The 21,423-nt window shown below is 34.8% G+C and overlaps 1 protein-coding gene and 3 pseudogenes across 21 annotated transcripts in view; 2 read left to right on the top strand and 2 right to left on the bottom strand.

Moving 5' to 3' along the window:
• TRIP12 (thyroid hormone receptor interactor 12) overlaps window positions 1–21,423 on the top strand; it is a 129,378-nt gene that overhangs the window by 19,662 nt on the left and 88,293 nt on the right. For 13 of the 21 annotated variants that reach the window (XM_039855301.1, XM_039855300.1, XM_039855306.1 and 10 more), the window contains exon 2: window positions 18,242–18,388. In XM_039855301.1, the coding sequence (XP_039711235.1) occupies window positions 18,291–18,388 (98 nt within the window). In that variant the 5' untranslated portion in view covers window positions 18,242–18,290. Of the gene's footprint in view, window positions 1–18,238; window positions 18,389–21,423 lie in introns of those variants that run through there. The other 8 variants (XM_039855307.1, XM_039855312.1, XM_039855305.1 and 5 more) reach the window with 1 other exon arrangement.
• On the bottom strand, window positions 7,632–7,750 carry LOC120597383 (uncharacterized; annotated as a pseudogene).
• LOC120597423 (uncharacterized) lies at window positions 14,287–14,406 on the bottom strand (annotated as a pseudogene).
• LOC120597464 (uncharacterized) lies at window positions 20,932–21,047 on the top strand (annotated as a pseudogene).

Consider the following 21,423-nt stretch of genomic DNA (forward strand, 5'->3'; position numbering starts at 1 on the left):
TTTCTGCTCTTAGGATGTGTATTGTCTCCCTCAGTGCTTGGGTGGTTCTTCTATAATAGTACTTAAAGTAGTAACTATTACTTTTTGCTGTACTTATTTGTTTATAATTTGATCTTCCATTGGTCTGAGCCTCCCAGAGTTCCTTTAAATCTTGCATGCATCTTACCAAAGATTCTAACATCAGCACTGTCTGCTCACCTCTTGTTGTCTTTAAAAGAGAGCCAGAGCTGGCTGATGTGTCTGCACAGCACAAGTTGGAATCTTCCCTAACCCATTTATCACTTCTATTTATTCTTGCTGGTTTTGTGATTCTTCTTTTTCCCCAGGAGAAACTTAACCGTCCTGTTTTACATTTTAGAAGTGTGGCAGAACCTTCTTTCTACCTTTTTTCTAGTTTGTTTTTGTTATTTTTCTATCATTTGTGGGTAAGAAATGATTAAGCATAGAAGTTTATTCATTTCTCTTTCACTTGCTTTCACTGCTACTAGAAGTGTGGGTACTTATTTGAATTAGCCATGTTTTATCTTACTGTTTTTCTGCTTTAAATTTCAGTAAAGCTGGAGAAGGAAGATAATACATGTTCATGGTTTCTTGGTATTTTAGTATATTCAACAAAAGCTATTTGATACAGTTTTAGAGTGGCATCTTATTTTAGTGATACTGTATGTGTTATAACTTACACGTTTTTGTTTTTGTATTTGTTTTTTTCATTTATAGTTACGTATAGCATACTACAAATGGAAAGTAATGAGCTGGGTTTGGTGGATGTGAATTTATCCTTTTGAAGGGCAGGCAGTGTATTAGAAAATTGGTCCAAGAGTCAGGAAACCACTAATCTGATTTTGTAAGCTTAGATCCTTGAGCATAGATGAATTTCCGTTTGGTCTGTCTAATGTTAAATGTGAGTAATATTTCTTCTTGCTATAAATCTGAGGTGGTTAGGATTAAAGAGAGAGACATGTTAGAAGAATGCAGTTATTTGTATAGAACAGTATACATAGACTTAATAGTTTTGTTTTTGATTTGGAGAAAATACTGAATCTCTGTGAATGAGTCAGATTTAAAAGAGTATATCTCAATTTAGAGGCATCAAAAACAAAATAGGACTTAAAACAAATTCAAGCATTTATGGGACACTGGGTTAACTAGAGCTGGTACTTGAGGTTGACTACCTATGTGTATCTATGAAATCTTTAAGGATGTAATCAGGCAACTGGGCCTTAGGAACAGTGAACTGAAAACAATAGTTCTGTTACTCTTAACCTGTTGCCTCTACTGTGTGTCGTCTTTGGCTTTCTCTCTTAAGACTGCTTCCTAATGTGGTTGTATTAAACATAGCTGTTATAATGCCAAACTTTACACTTAATCTAGGTACCTAAAGAGTCTTGGAGAAGGACTCTGATTGGTCCCACCATAGGTCATTTGCAGAGGCCTGAACCCTAGTTAACTTGTGGTGGTATACAGGGTTGTCATGTAGTATGTGACACGTGGGTTCTATTGAATTTAGTGAGTAGAGAGAGACAGATGATATATACAGCATATTACAAATGGTTGTCTAATTTTTCCTTTTCATGCTAACTTTTTATTTTAATGCCTTTTTAATGCAACTGCATAAGTGTAAATATTTGTTCAGTGACACCGATTATGACATGTAGGGAATTTCTTAGAGAAAATAAGACTGCAAATACTTGTAGTAGAATATCTTACTTGTAGCATCTAATGAAATATCTAATATTGCAAAATGCCATGGAGCTCTTCAGAGTTATATGCAGAAACAATGAAAAATTTAAGACAAGATTTTGTAAAAGTTCAGTAGACAAGATGTCAGGTGAACCTTGTGTAGGCAAGTGCAAGGTAATGAATTGGGAAAATCAATCTAAACTTTGTTGATGGGCAGTGAACTCTGAGTTAATTGCCATTTGGCTGACAAAAGTATTTAGGTATTACTTTCCAACTGTGATTTTTCTAGTTATCTTTTTGTTATTGATTTTTATTCATCATGGTCAAGGAATATGCTCTGAAATACCGAATCATGTTGCACACCTGAAACGAATGTAGTTTTATGTGTCAATTAAAAGAACATCCTATATGGAAAAAGATTGTGCTGTTATTTTAGTTCTTCACATTTGTCGGTTTACTTTGAGGGCTATATGTGAATAGTTTTTGTTGTTATGTGTGCTTGAGACGAGTATGTATTTAGAGTTGTCCATTAAGTCCATTGATAAGTGTTTAACTGTATCCTTTCTAATTTATTTTTTGGTTGTCTTGTTAATATCAGTTACTGAGAGGGATGTTTTAGAATTCACTGGATTTGTGCATTTTCTAATTTTAGTCGTAGTAGAATTACTATCTTTCTTAATTGAAACGTCTATCATGAAGATACCCTTCTAATCTCTAGCAATGTCTTTTTAAAAAATTTGTAAAGCCAATTTTTTAATACTAATATAACTACACCACCTTTCTTTTGTCTAGTGTTTGCATGCTATTTTTTCATCTTTTTGTGTGCACGTGCCTTAGATCTGTCTCTTATATTTGAAGTGTTTTAGAAATCCAGTTCGATGGTCTCAGATTGAGTTCTACCAATTTATTATTTAATTTGTTGCTTTCATTTGAATTTATTTTTAAGAAGTATGATTCTAGTCTTCCAGTGGTTTTTAGAAATTAAAACAGTGTATCTTATCTAACAAGGTCTATAATTCATTGGTACCTTTACTTGTGGGAAATACAAAGACCTTAGAATAGTAACTCAGTTTACCAAGCTTTTTGAATTTAGCGTATTTTCATTTTACTTGAATCATTAGCTTTAAAAACCTTACTAGATAGTAAAATTTTATAGAGTTAATGTTCATTTAAATTTATATGTTTGTCATCTTTATTTCTTCTGGCATCTCAATACTGTATCTGGAGTCACTTTTCTTTTATTGCTGGTGGAAAACAATCAGATTTTATCTGACAAAAACTTTATTCTTAAGAGAAAACTTTCATTTGATGTAGAATTCTCGGTTGGCACATCTCTTTAGTGTGCTGAGAAAAATATAATTCCACTGTCTTCTGGCTCCCGTTGTTGCCACTGAGAGGTTACCTTATAGACTGGTGAAAAGTAATGACCTCCCTCTCTTTATGCTTTAAAATTCTGTCTGTCTTTGGTACTTTGTAGTTTTCATTATGACATGTCTAAGTGTAAATGGCTTTTAATTTATCTTGTTTAAGCTCATTTGGGCCCTTTCAATTTATGAGTCCTTCTCATTAACCAGCTTTAGAAAAATTCCCAGCTGTTAAACATTTAGATATACCTCTGCCATTTTTCCTTCTTGTACTTCTGAAATTCTGATTAAACATATTTGATCTTCTCACTTTATCCCCTGTATATCTTTATTTTTAATCTTTGGCCTTTGTGTGCTGCATTCTGCATAATCTCTTCTGTCTTAATGCTTCGCTAACTTGCTTTGTGTAATATGCCGCCAGACCCATCTATTGAGTTTTATTTTTATTTTATTTTTCATATTAGAAGTTCTGTTTTGTTCTTTTTCAGATCTATGCCATTTTGTTTCCTTTAGCTTTTTCAAGTATGTCCTGTATCTTTAAACATAGTGAGCATTTTAGGATTTGTCTAATGATTCTAATATTTGAAATCTGTGTGACTTTCTGTTTGCTTTTTAAAGTTCTTGTTCATGGTGCTTTGTTTACTTATGTATTCTTTGTGCTGTTAGCTATCTTTAGTTAATATTTTTAGAGTTTTCCTGAGGCCTGGAATAAAGGTGTCTTTATTCAGAGAAGATGTACATTGATTTTTGTCACTTACTTAGGTCCTCTAAGACCTTGCTATCCAAAGTATAGTCCTCAGAATGGCCAGGGAGCCTTGTTAGGAAGGTAGCATGTCAGGTCCCTTCCCTATATTTTAATATGAATCTGCATTTTAACAAGATCCCCCGGTGAGATTCTTAGGTGTACTAAATATTGAGCCAGCACTGCACTACTAGAAATACCCTGGCTTGAAGTTGTTTGGATCATCCAGATCATTCAAAACAAAGCTACAAATCTCTGCCAGGCATGTACAGATTTTCAGATACAGGTTTTCTTTTTCCTCTTTTCTCTCCTCTAATGTCTCCTTTTGTCTCCCTCACTGTTCAGTAACAAGGCCCAACTATCTTAGCAGTAGGGCAGGCTGGGAATTAGACATATATCTGGTCTTCTTAATTTTGAAGCCGTATTCCATAGTTATGTATTTATTTTACTTTATTATTCGATAAAGACTAATAAGTTTGAAATAAGATTAGGCTCTTGAGTATTTGGGGTTTGGAGAGTAGAAGGGATGAGCTTCAAACAAAAGTAATCAGCATCATTAGTCATTAGGGAAATTAAATGAGAACAACAATGAGATACCACTACACACCCATTAGAATGGCTAAAATATAAAAGACTGACCCCATCGTCTATTGGCGAGGTTATGGAGCAACTGAAACTTTTATAACTATTGATAGGACCATAAAACAATATAGGCTACTTTGAAAAAATGGTGGTTTCTTTAAAAATTAATATTTTTGATGACCCTAGCGATTAACTCTCAGTTTTCACTCAAGACGAATGAAGGCATGTCCATGGAAAGACTTGTTGAAGAATGCTTGTAGCAGCTTTTTCATACTGGCAAAAACCTAGAAATAGTCCATCAACAGAAGAATGGACAAACAAAATGTGATCTATTCATACAGTCAAAGAAGCTTTATACAAGAGTGTATCCTCTGTGATTCCATTTATGTGAAATGGTAGATTAGGTCAGACTCATCTCTGGTGAGAAAATTAGAATGTTGGTTTTAGAGTGTGAGAAGTGCAGGGATTGACTAGGGAGGAGCACAAGGAAACTTTGGGTGGTATTCTATATCTTGATAAGGATTTAGGTCACAGGTGTATGCATTTGTCAAAACTCATTTTCTTATACTTAAGATGTGTACATTTCACTATATGTAAATTTAACTGAAAACATGAAACAGTTGGAACACTAGTTAATGATATACACAAAGTGTAATAATGTCTGCAGCTTACTCTGAAGTACATCAAAAAAATAAGATGGACATTCTGAGGATGCATAGATGAGTAGGTATGGGTACACATGTGATAAAGGAAAAAGGAAATGTAACACACTTGTTACTTGTAAAAGCTGGGTAATGGAATTATAGGTATTTATTGAACAGTACTCAGGGTTTTTGCAATTTGAAAATTTTCGTAATAAACAGGTAAGGTAGTGTAAGGAGTAAAAAAGGAATTAAAATAGAAAGCTCAGGGAATTGGATTTGTATAACCAGCCTATTTTACAGATTTTGTTCGTTATATATGTGTGCCCATTTTAGGAAGACTGGTAACTATAGTCTAGTCTTGATTTGACTATGGCTTTTTTCCTTTAATTTAATTTTATTTTTTATTTTTTGGTATTTTATCACTATTCAGCTGAGAAATTTTTCAAGGCTAGGAAGCTTGAAAACCACTGGTCCTTATCTAGTGTGTCAGAGACCTTTTGCAGCTCATCATTATTGCTGTCTTTATCCGCTTATACAAGGGAAAGATCCCAGTGCTCAGTTTAGGAGACTTTTGTTAATATACTTTAAGCTCTTAGTCCATCTAAGTAGTTTGACTTTGTTTCCAGTGTGTAGTCCATGTTTATGTTATATCTTAGCAATGTGTAAGGCGTTGTTAGTCTTAAGATTTAGTGAAAGACCTGAAGCATAAGTGGCAAAGTTTTGTCTTTTGCTAGAATGGAGTGGTGTAATAGCTAGCTGTTTTGCCCCACTGCGAATTGTTGGGTGAGGTGTTGAAATGACGCACTCCTGCAATTCACGGTTAAGTGGTTGCGTCTTGTATTATTGGAAGACTTGTGCCTAGCTTGTAATGTACGAGGAAAGAGTTCTACACTCAGAAAGTCTGACAATAGAATGGGGGTGGGGGAGAGATGGACAGAGTTATGTTTATCACTTCTCAAATGGGTGGAAGACATACTTTGTTTTCTTTTGTGTCTTCATCTCAGAAAGACAATGTTTTCGCTGATAGTCTCACCTTGTGTTAGAGTTGGGAGAGGATTTAAAGGATGAATTAATGAAATGTAGGTTGACACATTTAGGTCAAGGATTTGCTCTATATTCAGAAGCTTAATTTTTCTCATTTCTCATAAAAGCGATATCTCTATGGATGTAGTTTTTAAAAAGATAGTGTTGATGACTCTTTGAAAACAATCAGAAGTCTCCTTCCCCCTTCAAAAATAATAACATGAGTTTGAGTGCTTCTTCTTTTTATAAAATATTTTTATTATGGAGGACATCAAACATACAAAAATGGACTTGTATCATGAACTTCAGTGTACCTACAACCGAGCTACGACACCATTAACTTAGGCCACTCTTTTCTACCCATATTCTTACCCTCCCCCAGATTATTTTGAAGCAAATTTTAGTTGTTATTTGATCTGTAAATATTTTAATCTGCTTCTCTAAAATAACTTTTTAAAGACATAAGCTAAAATTGTGATAATAAACAGTTTCTTAATATCTGTAAATACCCACTCAGTGTTCATATTTTGCATACTTGGCATTTGTGTCGATATGTATCTTAAAGTTCAATGTGCAAAGGGTCTTTCTCTTTTTCCCCAGCAGTAAGCTTACCATATTTTCTAAGTGTTTTACTTTCAGTTAATTTTCATAACTGAATGAAGTATAGTTATCTCCATTTTATAGATGAGGAAGCTTAGGCTTTGATATGTAAATTTCTTCAAGGTAATGTGGTTTATGGTGGAGCCAGGATTTGAATTGACTCAAGAAATAGGTGCTCTATCACTTTCCTCTACTATATTAACATTTAGGTGTATTTTCTGGACTTTTTTTTCTATGCATATACAGACAAATACATAATTTTTTCCCAATGCTTCTTATCTTTTAGGTCTCTGCCTAAAATATCTCTTCAGAGAGATATTACTTGATTACTTAACCAAAAGTATCTTTTCCCTTACTCTTTCCTGTTAATCTCTACTTCCTGTTTTTCTTCTGTTCCATCCGTCATGGCTTTTACCACAATGTGCAAATAGCATGATTATTTTCTGTCTTCTCAGTTGAATTGTAAGCTCCTTCGTGGCAAAGATTATGTCTGCTGATGCAGGAATTAAGGATGTGCCTTTTTATATCAGTCTGGTATCTACCTTTGTTTTTAAGGACCTCTAAGTATGCTGTGGAGTTGCTACGGTGTGCTTATTCAACCTTTCCCCTCCTGAGAACGTTTGGATCCTCTGCAGCTAGCATCCTGATTACACATACCTTTGCATGCTTGTACAAGTATTTCTTTAGGTTAGATTCCAAGAAGAGTGCTAGAAGTGGAATTGATAGATTCTAAGGACCTAAGGGCAGTTTTTAATTATGGGGTGTGGGAGAGTCACGTAAAGGTTGCAAAGGATTAGGTGATATGCAATGAGAGCCAAAAAAAAAAAAAGGTGTAAACCTGTGTTCTCAAACCTAGCTGATATTAGAGTAATATAAGGGGCTTTTTATAATTTAAATTTAAATTAAATTAAATTTTTTTTAGGCGAGGCAACCCTTGGTCGACCTCACAGATTGCTAGGACTTGTCAGTTTACAATCCTTTATTTTTTATTTTTTACTCTTACAGCACCTGGTCTTCCTAAGTGGTCTCCCATCCAAATACTAATCAGGTTCGACCCTGCTTAGCTTCCAAGATCAGATGGGATCAGGCTTGTTCAGGGTAGCATGGCTGTAGACTGTAAGGGGCTTTTTAAAAAGTTTATTTCCCTTATCCCCTTTTTGATGGGGCCCAGGAATCAGTATTTAAAACAAAACTTCAGTTTGGGAACAACAGCTTCAATATCTTTCTTGCTGTAGGTTTGTATATGTTCTAGCTCAATATAGAGGCAGTTATTGGCACCTATTTTAGGTAGAAATACTGTTTGTAAAATGCGATGCACTGGTCTGTGGAGTATGATATTGTAAATGTGGGTTTTTTTCCCCTTTGAAAAATATTTTCTGAGACTAGTGTTTTCAATCCATGGCTGGGAATTGTGGATGCGGAGGGCCAACTTAATGTTATGTTTCTGACTGTGTGGGTGGTGGGTGCCCCAGACCCCTAAGTTCAAGAGTCAACACTGTTTCTGGATTCAGGTGCACTTTCTGTCATACATGATTTTCAACAAAAATTTGGCACTGTGCATTATCTTGTGTTAAAGTTACACTCTGTATCTCTTCTCCTCAACTTTGAGTTACATTTCATAGCTTTCTTTCAGCCCTAGTAGAGCCTTGCACCAAACTTAGTAATGTTCGTTTCTGAAGATTTCTCCAGTTCCTAGCACGATTGATGACAGGCTATATATTGGATGTTTTAAAGAGGTTATACCAATCCATGATTATCACAATGTCGAAATATTTTTTATTGTTGCAAGGTAGACATAGACTTTCTGGTGCAAAGCTATGTTAAAGAAATCTCTCTGATTTCATTATTATGATGGAGTTCACAGCAGTGACAAGAACATGCATTGAAGAAAATATTCTGAAATCATTGCCTTATTATGTGTCTATGCTCTCAAAGGTCATTTAGCAAAAAACATGAAATTGTTTTTGTCCATAGTAGCACCTTTCTGTAATCTACAGGATACTTTGTATTTTAGTTTTAATAACAGTGATTCTTATTCAGCAAGCATCACTTTCCTTTGGGGGGAGAGAGGCTTTTACAAACTATTCTCTCCTCCCTCTCCATAGCTCTGTTCTGATAATCACTGTGTCTAATAGTAATGTTACTAGTATTCATCAGGAAGAATTTAAAAAGCACTCCATTTAAGAAAAGCTAAAATAAGTGTTAGGTTACAGTATTATAAAATTTAGAGCTGAATTGGATTTTAGAGACTATCTGGTCCAATAGCCATTCTTTTTCATCTCTTCATTCCTGAGCAGATAGAAAAGAACATCTTTAAGAGGATGTACTAAAAATGCTGTGATAAGCTGACTTTCTACCCCCCACTGACTAGCTAATTACGGTAGCCAACAGGATTTGAGACCTGTTAAGACTGGGTCTGTGAGCCATCTTTGGCGCATGAACTAAAAAGTTGCTGACTCTAGTCTAATTCTTGAGATTTGAAGAAGAAAATGCTCTGAGATGCAGTTAGTATTCTGAAGGATTATACAAATTATGTGAGCTAAGACAAGATTTATATTAGGGAATGAGCTGCTCTGTTTTAGAAGTAGTTGGGTTGGGTGGGGCCATGTTTGTTTTTGATAAATCGATCATAATATTATGCTGTTCTACAAAATAGACTTTTGGTGCCAGTCATGGACACAATATCTCTGGCTGATTCAGTATATCATTTCTGTAGTCTTCTGTTTTAGGCAGTAAGAAATTCATTTTCTTAGAAACAGTTTAGATTGCAACATTACTTTTTAAAAATGAACATATATCTGGGATATGGAAAATTTTGAAAGTAACAGTTTTGAGTTTTTAAATAATTAGACCACATGATTTAAAAAAATGAAAATGAGAAAAGAATTTGCTAAAAATGGCTAATATTTGATGTGTGTTTTCTGCTTATTTTTACCCATCGTCAAACCTTCTGGAGTTAAAATTACAATATACGTAATTGTTTAAATATTTTTTTGAATAGAGAAATTGTACATGATTCAAAATGTAAAAAGACTCAAAGGATCCTGTTCTTCCAGGGTAGCTGATTTAAATAAGTTTTGTAATCTAGTCTCCTGATAATATAAAGCCCAGCGATTATTTACGTATATAACAGTATATATGTAGATATATCAAAACTCTGCCCAGCATTCTGTATCTGCTTTTTTGCTTAACAAAATCTTGACAGTGGTTCCGTTTTTAGTGCATACATCATTTTCCTTCTCAGTGCAAAGTTAAACAAAACTCTTCAGATTGTCTTCCTGCTTTATAACTTGTTTTTAAAATTGTGCAGTAGTATTTTTTTCTTGTTTCTTTTGTTAGCCATGTTCTCCCTTTTTGTCTCCTCCAACTGTTCAGAACATCTTTTAACCAGTTTGAATTGCTTCCTCTGCCCTGTTGTTAACTCTCAGTTTCACTTTTGGTTATTTTCTCCATTGGGAGAAAAGCCCTTTATGAAAACTTTTGCTTGGTGGTTTAATCATTGTTTGCCTAGCCCATCTTAATTTTGGAGTCGCCATTTGCCTTACCTGCTTCTCTTCTTGGTTCTGGAGGTACTTTGATCTTTTGTTGCGATTGCTCTTCTGTAGTTCATAGTTTTTCAAGGACTGGGTCATCCATAGGAACCTTTAAGATTATCTTCGTACATTTTCTTTTTTAAAAATTCTGTGGTGATCTTCCCTGTTTTTGCTACAGATTTTATTGTATCTGACAAATTTTCTTCTGTGATTATGGGTATAGCCATAATCTCTAGTTTTTCTAATGGGTATAGCTATAATCTCTAGTTTTTCTAGTTTCATTTAAATCTCTAGTTTCATTTAAATCTCTAGTTTTTCTAGTTTCATTTTCTCTAGTTTCATTTAAATGGGGGTGTTATTCTGAATTGTTAAGCATTTATTCATTTTGCTTGATCAGAGAGGGAAGTAAAGAAAAAGAGCCTTTACTCTCCTATCTCCTATTTCTAGGTTTGCAATAAGTATCTGGGTTAAGTCCAAAAGCCTTTTGAATCAAGTGTGCTTAGACTCAAGAAATATTGGAACCTATTATGTGCTAATTAATGTATTAACTGAGATAACTGTGAATCTCAAGTTCTGTTGAATAAGAAAAAGGACATTTCTAAGAGTTATCAGCACAAGTTGTATAGATGTAATTGCTTGGCTTAATACTCAGAAGAACAATATACTTTGTGAAAATAATGCCAAAATTAATTTCATTGAGTCTTGCCAGATGGTATACAAGGTAGATACTCAAGGCATGTTACAGTTGTAAAAGGTGAGTGCTGGGATCAGTTTCAGGTGTTGAATTTAGTTAAGTGTTGGATGATGCTTGAAAGATCAGGTGTTTGCTATAGGCATTTTAGTTCTTAATTTGCACTTTGTAAATGAAGGTATAGTATAAAAGTTATTCAGAATTTAGACTCTGGTGGGTTAATTTTATTCTGTTTCCACTTCTGTAAATGGATCAGATGTGAACAGATCAGTGAAGTGGTTAAATTCATGTTTTGGAGTAGAATGGCATAATGGCAAATATAATTTATATTGTTCCTAAATTATGGTGTGGAGCAGCTCACTGTCGATGAGACTTTCCTCTTAATATATCAGGTATGGATTTGGCACTAAATATATGGTTTCTGCTCTCACATAGGTGATTAATACTGCTGGGCAGTCATCCTTGCCCATAGGTCTTTCTGTTCTCCATTGAGTATCTCTTTGAAATCTTCATTCTCATACTCTTCTCAATATCTGTTAACGACATGTTCAGTCAAGATAGGCATGTACATCCTTGCTGCCATTTGTTATCTTCCCTTGCCTTGGAGATGGATGCACCTCTTTTCTTCTCTGAGGCTTATGCTCTTAATCTCCACCCCTCCTCCAGGATCTTGTTAATAAATGATATCTTATTTCCAGTACTTTCAGTAATTCTTTTCCTTACATACGTAAATATGCTTAAAACTTATTTTTTTAAAAGGAAAAACAGAGAAATCGCATATACTCCTGTATACACAACCTTCGTCAGCCCTGCCTCCCCTTACCTCGTTGGCTCTTTTCTCTTCTCTGTCCTCTTTTAGCCTAGCATTTGCAGAGGAGAGTTGGTGTTTCCTGTTCACTTAATTCACCCACATACTCTCCTTCCCCAAAGTTTCTAGAACCAACTCTCACCAATTTCTAAATCTGATGGACACTTCATTCTCGCGTGTCTGTCCTTTCTGTGTTATTTGAACTCTGCCTATGCATCTTATTCCCCTTGGTGTCTGTAATACATCCTTCCTGATTTTTCCCCTATAGGAGACTTTCTAGATTAGTGCTTATCAGTTTGTATGCATGCTGAGTTTGATAATCGCAGTCTTAGACTTTTCTTTCTGATTGTATAGATTTTATCCTGGAAATGTTCCTTTATTTCCATCTCTTTGTTTCACCTTCCATTGTCGTCAGACCCTCGTCTATCCTTAGGGCTATTTGGTAGTTTAATAGTTGATCTGCTTCCTTATCTGTAGGTCTTAAACCCACATTTTTTTAGTTTTAGGCCCTTCGTGGTATAGCTCAGACTTATTTCTAATAAGTCCATGTTCTCCCCAGAGCCCACGTTTCAGCCCCAGTGTACTGCTGGGCATCCTTCCACGTGACTGATTCTCTCATTTCTTGCTGCCTTTCCTTACTGCTGTAGCCTTTTAAGCTGGACGTTCTCAATCTGCTGAGGGCAAAATTAAGTCACCTTCTCTTTGTTTACAATATTACCTTTGATATTGCTTCTCATATCATTTAGCATGTTTTTTGATTATTACTCATTTAAGAATTGGTCAGCGAAACTGAGTTTCTCAAAGAAATGTAAAAGAGTTAGATTTCTCTGGATAATCCAAAGCTTGGAATGGAATGTGTTTGTTCTCTAACATTTGACTTTAAAAAAGGTAAACATATAATTATTTTTCAGCCATATAGCATCATCATAAAGAACACGGACTTTAGGTTCAACCTGTGTTTGAGTGCTGGGCTTGTCACCTATTGGCTTCATGGCCTTGGATTATTTGAACTTACTGTGTGTCACAGCTTCTCAAGGAAGGTTATTTCCAGTACCAGTTTTGTAAGGTTGTTGTGAAAATTAAATGAAAGGCACTTTGCCTGGCACATAGTAAGCACAGAATAACATTACTCATAATCATTTTTATTTTAATGTTCACATTAAAATCGATATTTTCCCACTAAATACTGTTTTCTAGTATCACAAAAATATGATTTGAAAATACTATTTTTACATATTGTACAACTTCCACCATGACATTGGAATAGTTTTTATGCCCCTAAAATGGAATTAAGTGCTTAACAGACCCTCATTCTCAGGTAACTTAGATCTTTCCCTGTACTCAGTAGCTCTTTGTCTAATTTTTCTACAAAACTATTTTGGTTAACTGGCAAAAAGATAGTATCCCCTCACCCCCCACCCCACAACCCTGCTTCCCTAATCCGAACTAAGATTTAGTTCATTAAAGTTAATTCACGTTGCACTGTTGTATAACAGATACAAATACTAAGAGTTTGACATTTGATTTGTAATTATCAATACATACTAACTGCTGAGGTTTTATTGTTGTTTTTGTTTTACTTCCTTCCAAAATTAGAGTGAAATACCAACTATCCCAAATGATTTTGTAGAACTTTTTTTGTCATTTTTTTTCCTCCCAAATTCTTTTCTTACTCAGATGGTAGACCTGATGGGTCCCCTCCCTTTTTCCCAGATTCACGAGTCATTTCATTGTATTTACAGGTCACTCATTAAATGGCAGCTATCATGTGTTAGGCTCTGTTCTAAGAGCCTTATACACATTGTCTCTAATACTTAAACCTTGAAGTTAATAATATTATCTCTAGTTAAATGAAGAAAGAAACAGAGATGAAGGTAAGGTACTTGTACATCTTACTGTTATTAAGCAGTAGAGCCAGGATTTGAGCCTCTGTATTTGTGTTTTAGAGTCTCGTAGTGAGATATAGAGCGGTAAGCTCCTTGTGAGCAAGGATTGTTTTATTTGTCTCTGTCTGTCAGCACCTCTCAATCCCTTGCTCTTAGGGAGGCTTAAAGGTTATTCGCTCTCATTTTAGACAGTCTTGTTTTTGAAGTCCTTGCCATTTGTACTTAAGCATGACTTCTATTATAAGCCTGGGTGACTTCGATTCCATTTTATTGTAGAGTTCTTTAATAGTGCCCTTGGTATGTTTAACTTACTACACTTTCTCCTAAAACCTAGTCATTTCCTTCTTGATTTAGTGCATGCAGTTGTTCACATCTGCAGTTCCGGATGTCATTATTTGTTGCATGTAGGCTACTTAATTTTGTAACACTTCAATTTCCTTATTTGTAAAGTAGGAATAATATAATGGTTTATGAGGCTCATCGGTATATTTAAATTTTTCTTATTTTAGAATAAACACGAGTAAAGCGCTATGCAGTGCTTAGTACTGTTGTTATTAAACCCCAGTTTCATAATCTGAAGCCAAACCAGGCCTTCTTGGAGGACCAATACTGTGTGTAAGATCTTATGGGGGGCACACTGGATAAATAAGATTCACTTAAATGTGAGTTCTGAAAACTGAAACCTTTCAGCAGACAACTGTGTGGCTATAAGTATTAGCTTTTTTTTTCCTTTTGCCTGCAGCACCTGGTCTTTCTAGGTGGTCTCCCATCCAAGTACTAACCAGACCTGACCCTGCTTAAGCTTCTGAGATCAGATGGGATTGGGCTTGTTCAGGGTGGCATGGCCGTAGACTAGCTTTCTTTTTTTTTAAATTATCATCTTTACTTTGAAAATAATACAACTTTCCTTTAGTTTTTAGAGCTGCCTATCAGGTAATAGGTAGTGATTAATGAGTAAACATATTAGCTTGCTTTGGGGCTTTTCTTGACTCTTTTCTAGGTTATACTAAATTGGAGATTTGTTCTCCAGTCTATGAAATTTCCTTCATGTGATAGAAATTCTGCATAAATACTTACCTTTGTGACCATTTGACTAGGAAGAACTACCACATTCTAAAGTTAATTTTTGCAGTTGGTTTCTCTTGCTCTGAGTAGTTGAATTTGTTTTAAGTTTTTCCCCCCTAGCCTTAACCTCTCTCCTGGGATTTTGAGTTAAAATACAGGAAAATCAATTGTCAAAATATTTGCAATTGAAGTCCTTGGAAGAATATTCTTCTTATAGGATTCTAAGAATGAGTGTTTAAATGTAGATTAATACACAATTCTGTTTTATTCCCCCCCGCCCCCCGCCGAAGTTCTGTTTGTCTAAAGAGGTAAATGCCTTTTTACAAAAAATTCAAGTACCCTAAATTTTTTGGACGGCTTAGAGCTGTGAACAGTTAGGAGGTTGTTTTCAATCTTGAACATATCCAATAGTGTTTTTGTAGTTTATTTATTCAAAGTCATATATATCATCTGTTTCAGTGCTTTAAGACTTAACATCAAAGGTTTTATGTGAAAAATCTTGGTGATTATACGGAAATGAAGGTATATCCATGGTTGGAAGATTGGTATATTTCAGGACTTGATAGGGTTATTAATAGCTGGACTTAAAACTTCTAGTTTCAGTAATATGAGATAATTTATTAAGATGGAAGTTTTGAGTTCCTTTTTAGGTTATTAAATTCTAGCAATATAGTTTTTATATTCAGTATAACTCACTTTTGTGTGTGTTTTCAATTTTAATTAGTGTAATATGGTAGGCATAAGTAATTGGTCAATACAATAAATAATATTCATATAACGGAAGAAATAATTGTACGTTACAAACTTTTGGGCTCTTATCTGAAGCCAAAGAGGAGGTAAATTGTGGTTGAATGTGAGGTAGTGGTGCTCTCTGGAGGGGCTAGGCCTCTGTAGTATCAGGATTCGGAGGACCGATTCCCCAACAGATGACTTTGAAGTTTCTTCTTTTGGATTTGCCTGTAATGTAAGGGCTTGATCATTCCTGTGGGTCCCTTTCAGCTCTGGATTTGTTGATACCTGGCAGATGGGGACATCTTATTGTGTATCATAGGTTAATATTATATTTACTTTTTGGGAATTCAGACTCCAGAGTTTAATACAAAGTCTGATTTCTTTCTTTAAAGATCAACTTGTGCTTTAAAAGCAAGTCTCACTTTGATAAATAGTGTTGTCTCACTTGCCATTCCTACGCTCTAAAATCTCCAGAATTATTCCTGAATGGCCTTTTGGCTGATAATGGTGCTTGTTGACAAGCTCTGAAGATGTTGAGAGCATTATTAAGGTTACTCTGGTGTGACTACAGGTCAGATTAAACAATGTGACTTATATTCATTTGAATGACTTAACACTCCAAGACATACAGTAGGCATTTAATAGCAAAGTGGCAGGTGAGATCTACCAACCCTGTTTAATAAAAGTAAAAGCAGCAGTAACATGCTATTCTCTTGTATCTATGCTGTTCAGGGTCCAAGTGAAATAGCATTGAGATTGGTGTTTGAAGTAGCAAAACTTGGATGAATTCTGATATAGACTGGCCTTTTATTTAATTCTTTAGCGGGGTGCAATCGTTCTCTAGTGCAGTACAACTGAGAGCTCTTTTAAAATGTCTTCAGTTTCTCTACCCACAGAATCAATCTATGAGAGCAAAGGCCAGGCATTCATATTTTTACAAAACTTCCCAGGTGATTGTGATGCTCACCCTTAATTAAAAGCACAATGTGTTTTTTTTTATAGCAAAACTCACTTTTTAAATTATATTGCTAGAAATTTCAAACTCATGTTGACAGTGTTTTTATGAAGTCCCCCCCACAACTTTGTTTTACCACAAGTATTCTTTTTATTCTTCTGAATAAATGCTTATATAATAACAATAGTAATATGTATTGGATCCTTGCTATATGATAGGTACTGTGTTAAGTGGTTTGCATGGATTTTTTCATTTACAGCTCAACTGCTCTACGAGATTAAATTCTTTATCTCCATTTGATAGACTGAAGAGCAGGAAAATATATATGCAAGGTCATACCACTTGTTGGTGTTGGAGTCAGGATCTGAACTCGGCCAGAGGCAGTTTGACTCTAGAACTCTACATTTGTAACTACTGTGATAGAGTGACCTATCTTACAGAGGATAAACAACAAAAATGACTCCTTTTATCTCAAACTTCATTCCAGCACTTTTCTTTCTCAGTGGCAGTCATAAAACGAAGTCTGTTTTCATGAATCCTTCCATCAATTTTCAGTGTGTAGACAATATATAAAGATAAATATGCAAACCTTTTTAATGTACCCACACACAGATGGGAGTTTTATATTGCTTCCCCCAACATATCTTGGGGAGATCTTTCCATATCAGCATATGTAAATTTAACCTCCTTTTTCTCTCTTTGAATGTTCACGTAGTATTTCATTTTTGTCTTTCAAAAATTGACTAATTACATTAGTAATTTGAATTCTGATTGAAGTTTATTTAGTACATTAATTGATGTGGGCATGGGATAGAGAACACTTTCTTTCTCTACTGAACTGGGTCAACATGTAACTCAAAAGAAAACTGTTTCCTGTTATAGGGCATGGGATCTCTTAAAACAAAATCTAGTAATAGATTCAGCCCTAGTTCCTCTAAAGTCATGATCATTTCCGTTTTCTTCCCTCCCCAGCAAGTAGAATTAATTAAGAACTCTACTTGGAGTTTGACTGGAGGCCTAAGAAAAATTGTGACAGATTTTATTTATACAAATCATAATTCTTTCTATGATAGTAATATTGGCCTGTTTTATCAGTTAACTGATTTTCTTTGAGTATCAGCATTTTTTTTCTATATAATAAATTTTTGATAGAAAGAAAATTCAAATTAAGAACTGTGCTTTGAGCTAACTTGTACTTAGGAACTACTTTCACATTTTCTTGTTGCTAGCAGCTCTGTGAGGTAGGTAATATACTGATTTTTACAGAGGAGGCAAATAAAATCTAGAGATGAAGTTTTTTTTCCAAGGTCACAGCCAGCACAACTGATGTTGAAATCCAGAATATCTGGGACCATTTCTCAGTTTATTGTACTTGAGTTGCTTTCTCCTTGTATCTCCATTAAGATACGATAGTTTGTGGTTTCCTTTGTATTTATAATTTCATTTGTTATTCATTCACAAGCAGTACTGTAAAGTAGGCATGACATATGTTGTTTTATATTCTGTGGTGAGGAATTGGAGGCCAGAGGTGGTAGTTTGTACAAAGGTGGGCTCCTTTAATACCTGTTCTATCACAGGACCTGAGCCAAGGTATTCTGACACTAGGTGCAATGCCCTTTTATACACAGTATTAAAAATGTGGAAACAAAGACAGATTTCTAATTGTGCTGTTTTCTTTGAATTGGGAATTTCCTGGGTGTTCCATGAAAAATGTAAGTTAATTTTATGTGCTGCATTCTGGACCTTGACTTTGGCGATTCTTGATATGTTATAACATGTTAATTAGATTTAATTTAATGAGACAGTGCAGCATTTGCGAAGACTTTATAGTCATATTGTTTACATAAAATTTCCCCTTCATTGTTGGCACCTCTTATTTGTTTTCTGTTTTGTGCCATGTGTAGCTGATATTTTTTTCTCATCTGTTTCCTTTTAGTGAATGGTAGTGTCTAGAAAGGGTATGTCCCTTCAAGAGAGAGGTGCCAATGTCCAACCGGCCTAATAACAATCCAGGGGGGTCACTGCGACGTTCACAGAGGAACACTGCCGGGGCCCAACCACAAGACGACTCAATAGGAGGAAGGTATGTATTTAATGGTAATTTGAAAAGGAATTGGGAATAAAATAAAAAAATAATTTAAGGGTGGTTAGTGTACAGAATGTCATGTTTTATTTGTTCTTTCTCTCTTCATTCCCCTAAACACATGCTACAGCACACCTTTCAACCCTTTGTGGTCCCTTTCTTTATGTCTTGACTTATTTACTTCATTGAAAGGAAGCTTCATTTGTTTTAAGATCTTAAGTTTTGATATTTTTGGTTTTTTTTCTCATTTTTTGACCAAATGGATGCTGACAGGGTGGTGAGGCAGTCTGACTTTAATATAGCACATCAGTTCTCTTCATTTTCTTAGTGGTCTGGTGTTCAGCTGGAGTAGTTGTATAGGAGGTAGTGTGAAGAATCAGATGCATTCTTATGAATGTAAAATACCGTGTATAATCTAGCCAAGTCCTCCCTTTTATATATAAGGTACTTGGAACTGTACTTGCAAGGCCTTGTTCCCTAATCCATAGATTAAATCCTGTTTAGCTTGTAATAATTAATGGCTAAATTCTGATATGATTTCCTGATGCAGCATTTTGAGGCATTACCATGTATATATTGTTTAGTAAATTATAAATAAAATTTTTAAATGGCACACAAAGAATAAACTGAAACACATCTTGATGTCAGGCTGTTTTTTAGTGGCTGAGCACATGGACTTTGGACTAGTACAGCTTTGTGTGCAAATTCTGCCTCTGCCATTAAATAACTGTATGTCTTTTGTTAAATCTTTTGGGAAACCTCAATTTTTTAGTCCACGCATTGGAGGATACCTATTCCATAGGATTGTTGGTTAGCTTCAGTATTGTAGTATGTTAATCTCTGAGCACAATTCTAGTACAGAGTTCTGTCCTGAAATTGTTTTTTGCTTTTTTAGATTCACTTTATTCTTTGGAGCAACCACATTGTATCTTGTCGAGTAAAATAATATCATTGCCCCATTATGAAAATGTTACATATTTATTTTAGAGAGTTTGGAAAATATAGAAAAGTGTAAGGAAAAACATCACAATTCCACAGTTCACTTAGAATCACTGTTACACTGGCATAGTTCTTCTTAGTCTTTTTTTTACTGCACATATGTGTGTGTATATATGTGCACGTATGTGCTCATGAGTCATGTATCTTTGGAACAACTGCAGTTTCATAGATATTAATCCTCAGGTTATATTTGGACTCTTGCACATGACTGACAAACATTTGAGGCTGTCACACAGTACATTGCTTCTAAAATCCACAGTGATGTCTTGGCACCATTATCTTTTCTACAAATCGATGTTACGTAAAATTATTTAGATATTTTAATGTATTATATAGTCTTAAAAATATGAGCATGAAACACATGGAAGTGGTTAATACTAGTGATTAAGATGCATTGGTTTACATAACAATAAGGTTGTAATCAAAATGGAATGCAGTTAGATTTATAGAATGACAGATCTTTCATCGTAATTCATGTGCTTTAAGCTCAGTGTGAAGGAAAAGTTCAATTTTAAATGTGTTTGGAATGGGTGAAAACATGCCAAAAAACATAAGCAAAGTGTAATTAGAGTTTTTATAGCTAACTCCCCCTTTCAGTAATGTAACCTCAGTTACATTACTGAAAGGGGGAGATGTGAGAACTGTAACCTCAGTTCAGTTCTCACATTTTAACTTTTACGTATCTTTAAAAAACATTTCCCCACAAAAGTAGTACACAAAAGAGGACCTAGTCACTTTTTAAAACTTATGGTCATCTATGTCATTTCATGTATTCTTAGAAATTGTTTAAAAACATGACTTTTAAAGTCTTTATGTTCAGTTGTGTGGCTATACCACAGTTTGATAATAACTTTAAGTATATAGATTGTCCCTGTTTTTAAGTGGGTAAGTATAATTATCAGGATATAGAAATTTAGAACTTTAGCCAAAATTTTTTTATCAGTTTTATACAAATAGAAATTAGAAGATATTTGCTCATCTGAATTTCATTTTGTCTTCTTAGACATCTTGATTTTTTTTGCTTATGATAGAATTTCAGAACTGGAGGGACCTTTTCATCAAACCCCAAATTGAATTTTGAAGCCCCAGTACCATGTGCTGTACTTGCAATTATCTAACCTCTAAGAAACCTCTTGTGATTTTTGGGAGTGAAAGGATTGGGGTTAATTGGGAGAGAGCAGTTATAAAACTGTATTTTCATTCTTTTTATCTGACTCCTGTTACTTAGCTTTCCTAAGTAAAATGCTGTTATTGTGCCTTTTGCTTCCTAAAAACAGAGGACTTGGTCTTGTAAATGTATTCATAGCAATAGTGATTCAAGAATGGTAAAAATAATAGCATCCACTACCACAGCGCTGGTGGAGTGTTTTAGATTAAGAAATATTTTTTACATAATCTTTTAGTTGAGACTCACAGAAACTCTGTGGGCTGAGTATGCAACCCCTGTTTAATAAATGTGGTAGGTAGGTTGCTCAACTTTATCCAGTTAGTAGTATGTAGAGTCAGGTTTTGTTCCCAAACTCTTGACTCTAAATTCAGTGATTGTCTACGGCCATGCTGCCCTGAACACGCCTGATCTCGTCTGACTTCGGAAGCAAAGCAGGGTCGGGTCTGGTTAGTACTTGGATAGACCACCTAGGAAGACCGGGTGCTATAGGCGAAAAAAATAAAATAAGATAAAAATAAAGTCAGTGATTCTTTTCATTATGCTAAACTGTTTTTGCTGCTTATCCATATGATGAAGGCCTTAGAAGAAAATATGAAGTGCTTACAATTGAAGAGTGTTAGCTCATCCAGTTTAGAATTTAAGTAGCAGTTTTTTCCTGGTAGAATTTTTTAATTCATTCATTTTTGATGCACTCTGTTTTTTCCAAACTTGCATTAAGCTGTCTTCTTTGTGTAGCTCACCTGTCCTTTTCCCAAACCAGGATTGCTTGCTTTTTTTTAGTACAGTTTTTGTTCATCTTTAAAAGAAAGTTGGATCTTTGGAGTATATTAATCTCACCTGATTATTCCCTCTCCTCTTTTTCACCCAT

The sequence above is a fragment of the Pteropus medius genome, unplaced genomic scaffold (genome assembly GCF_902729225.1).
Source record: "Pteropus medius unplaced genomic scaffold, Ma_sr-lr_union100, whole genome shotgun sequence".
NCBI classification, from domain to species: Eukaryota; Metazoa; Chordata; class Mammalia; order Chiroptera; family Pteropodidae; genus Pteropus; species Pteropus medius.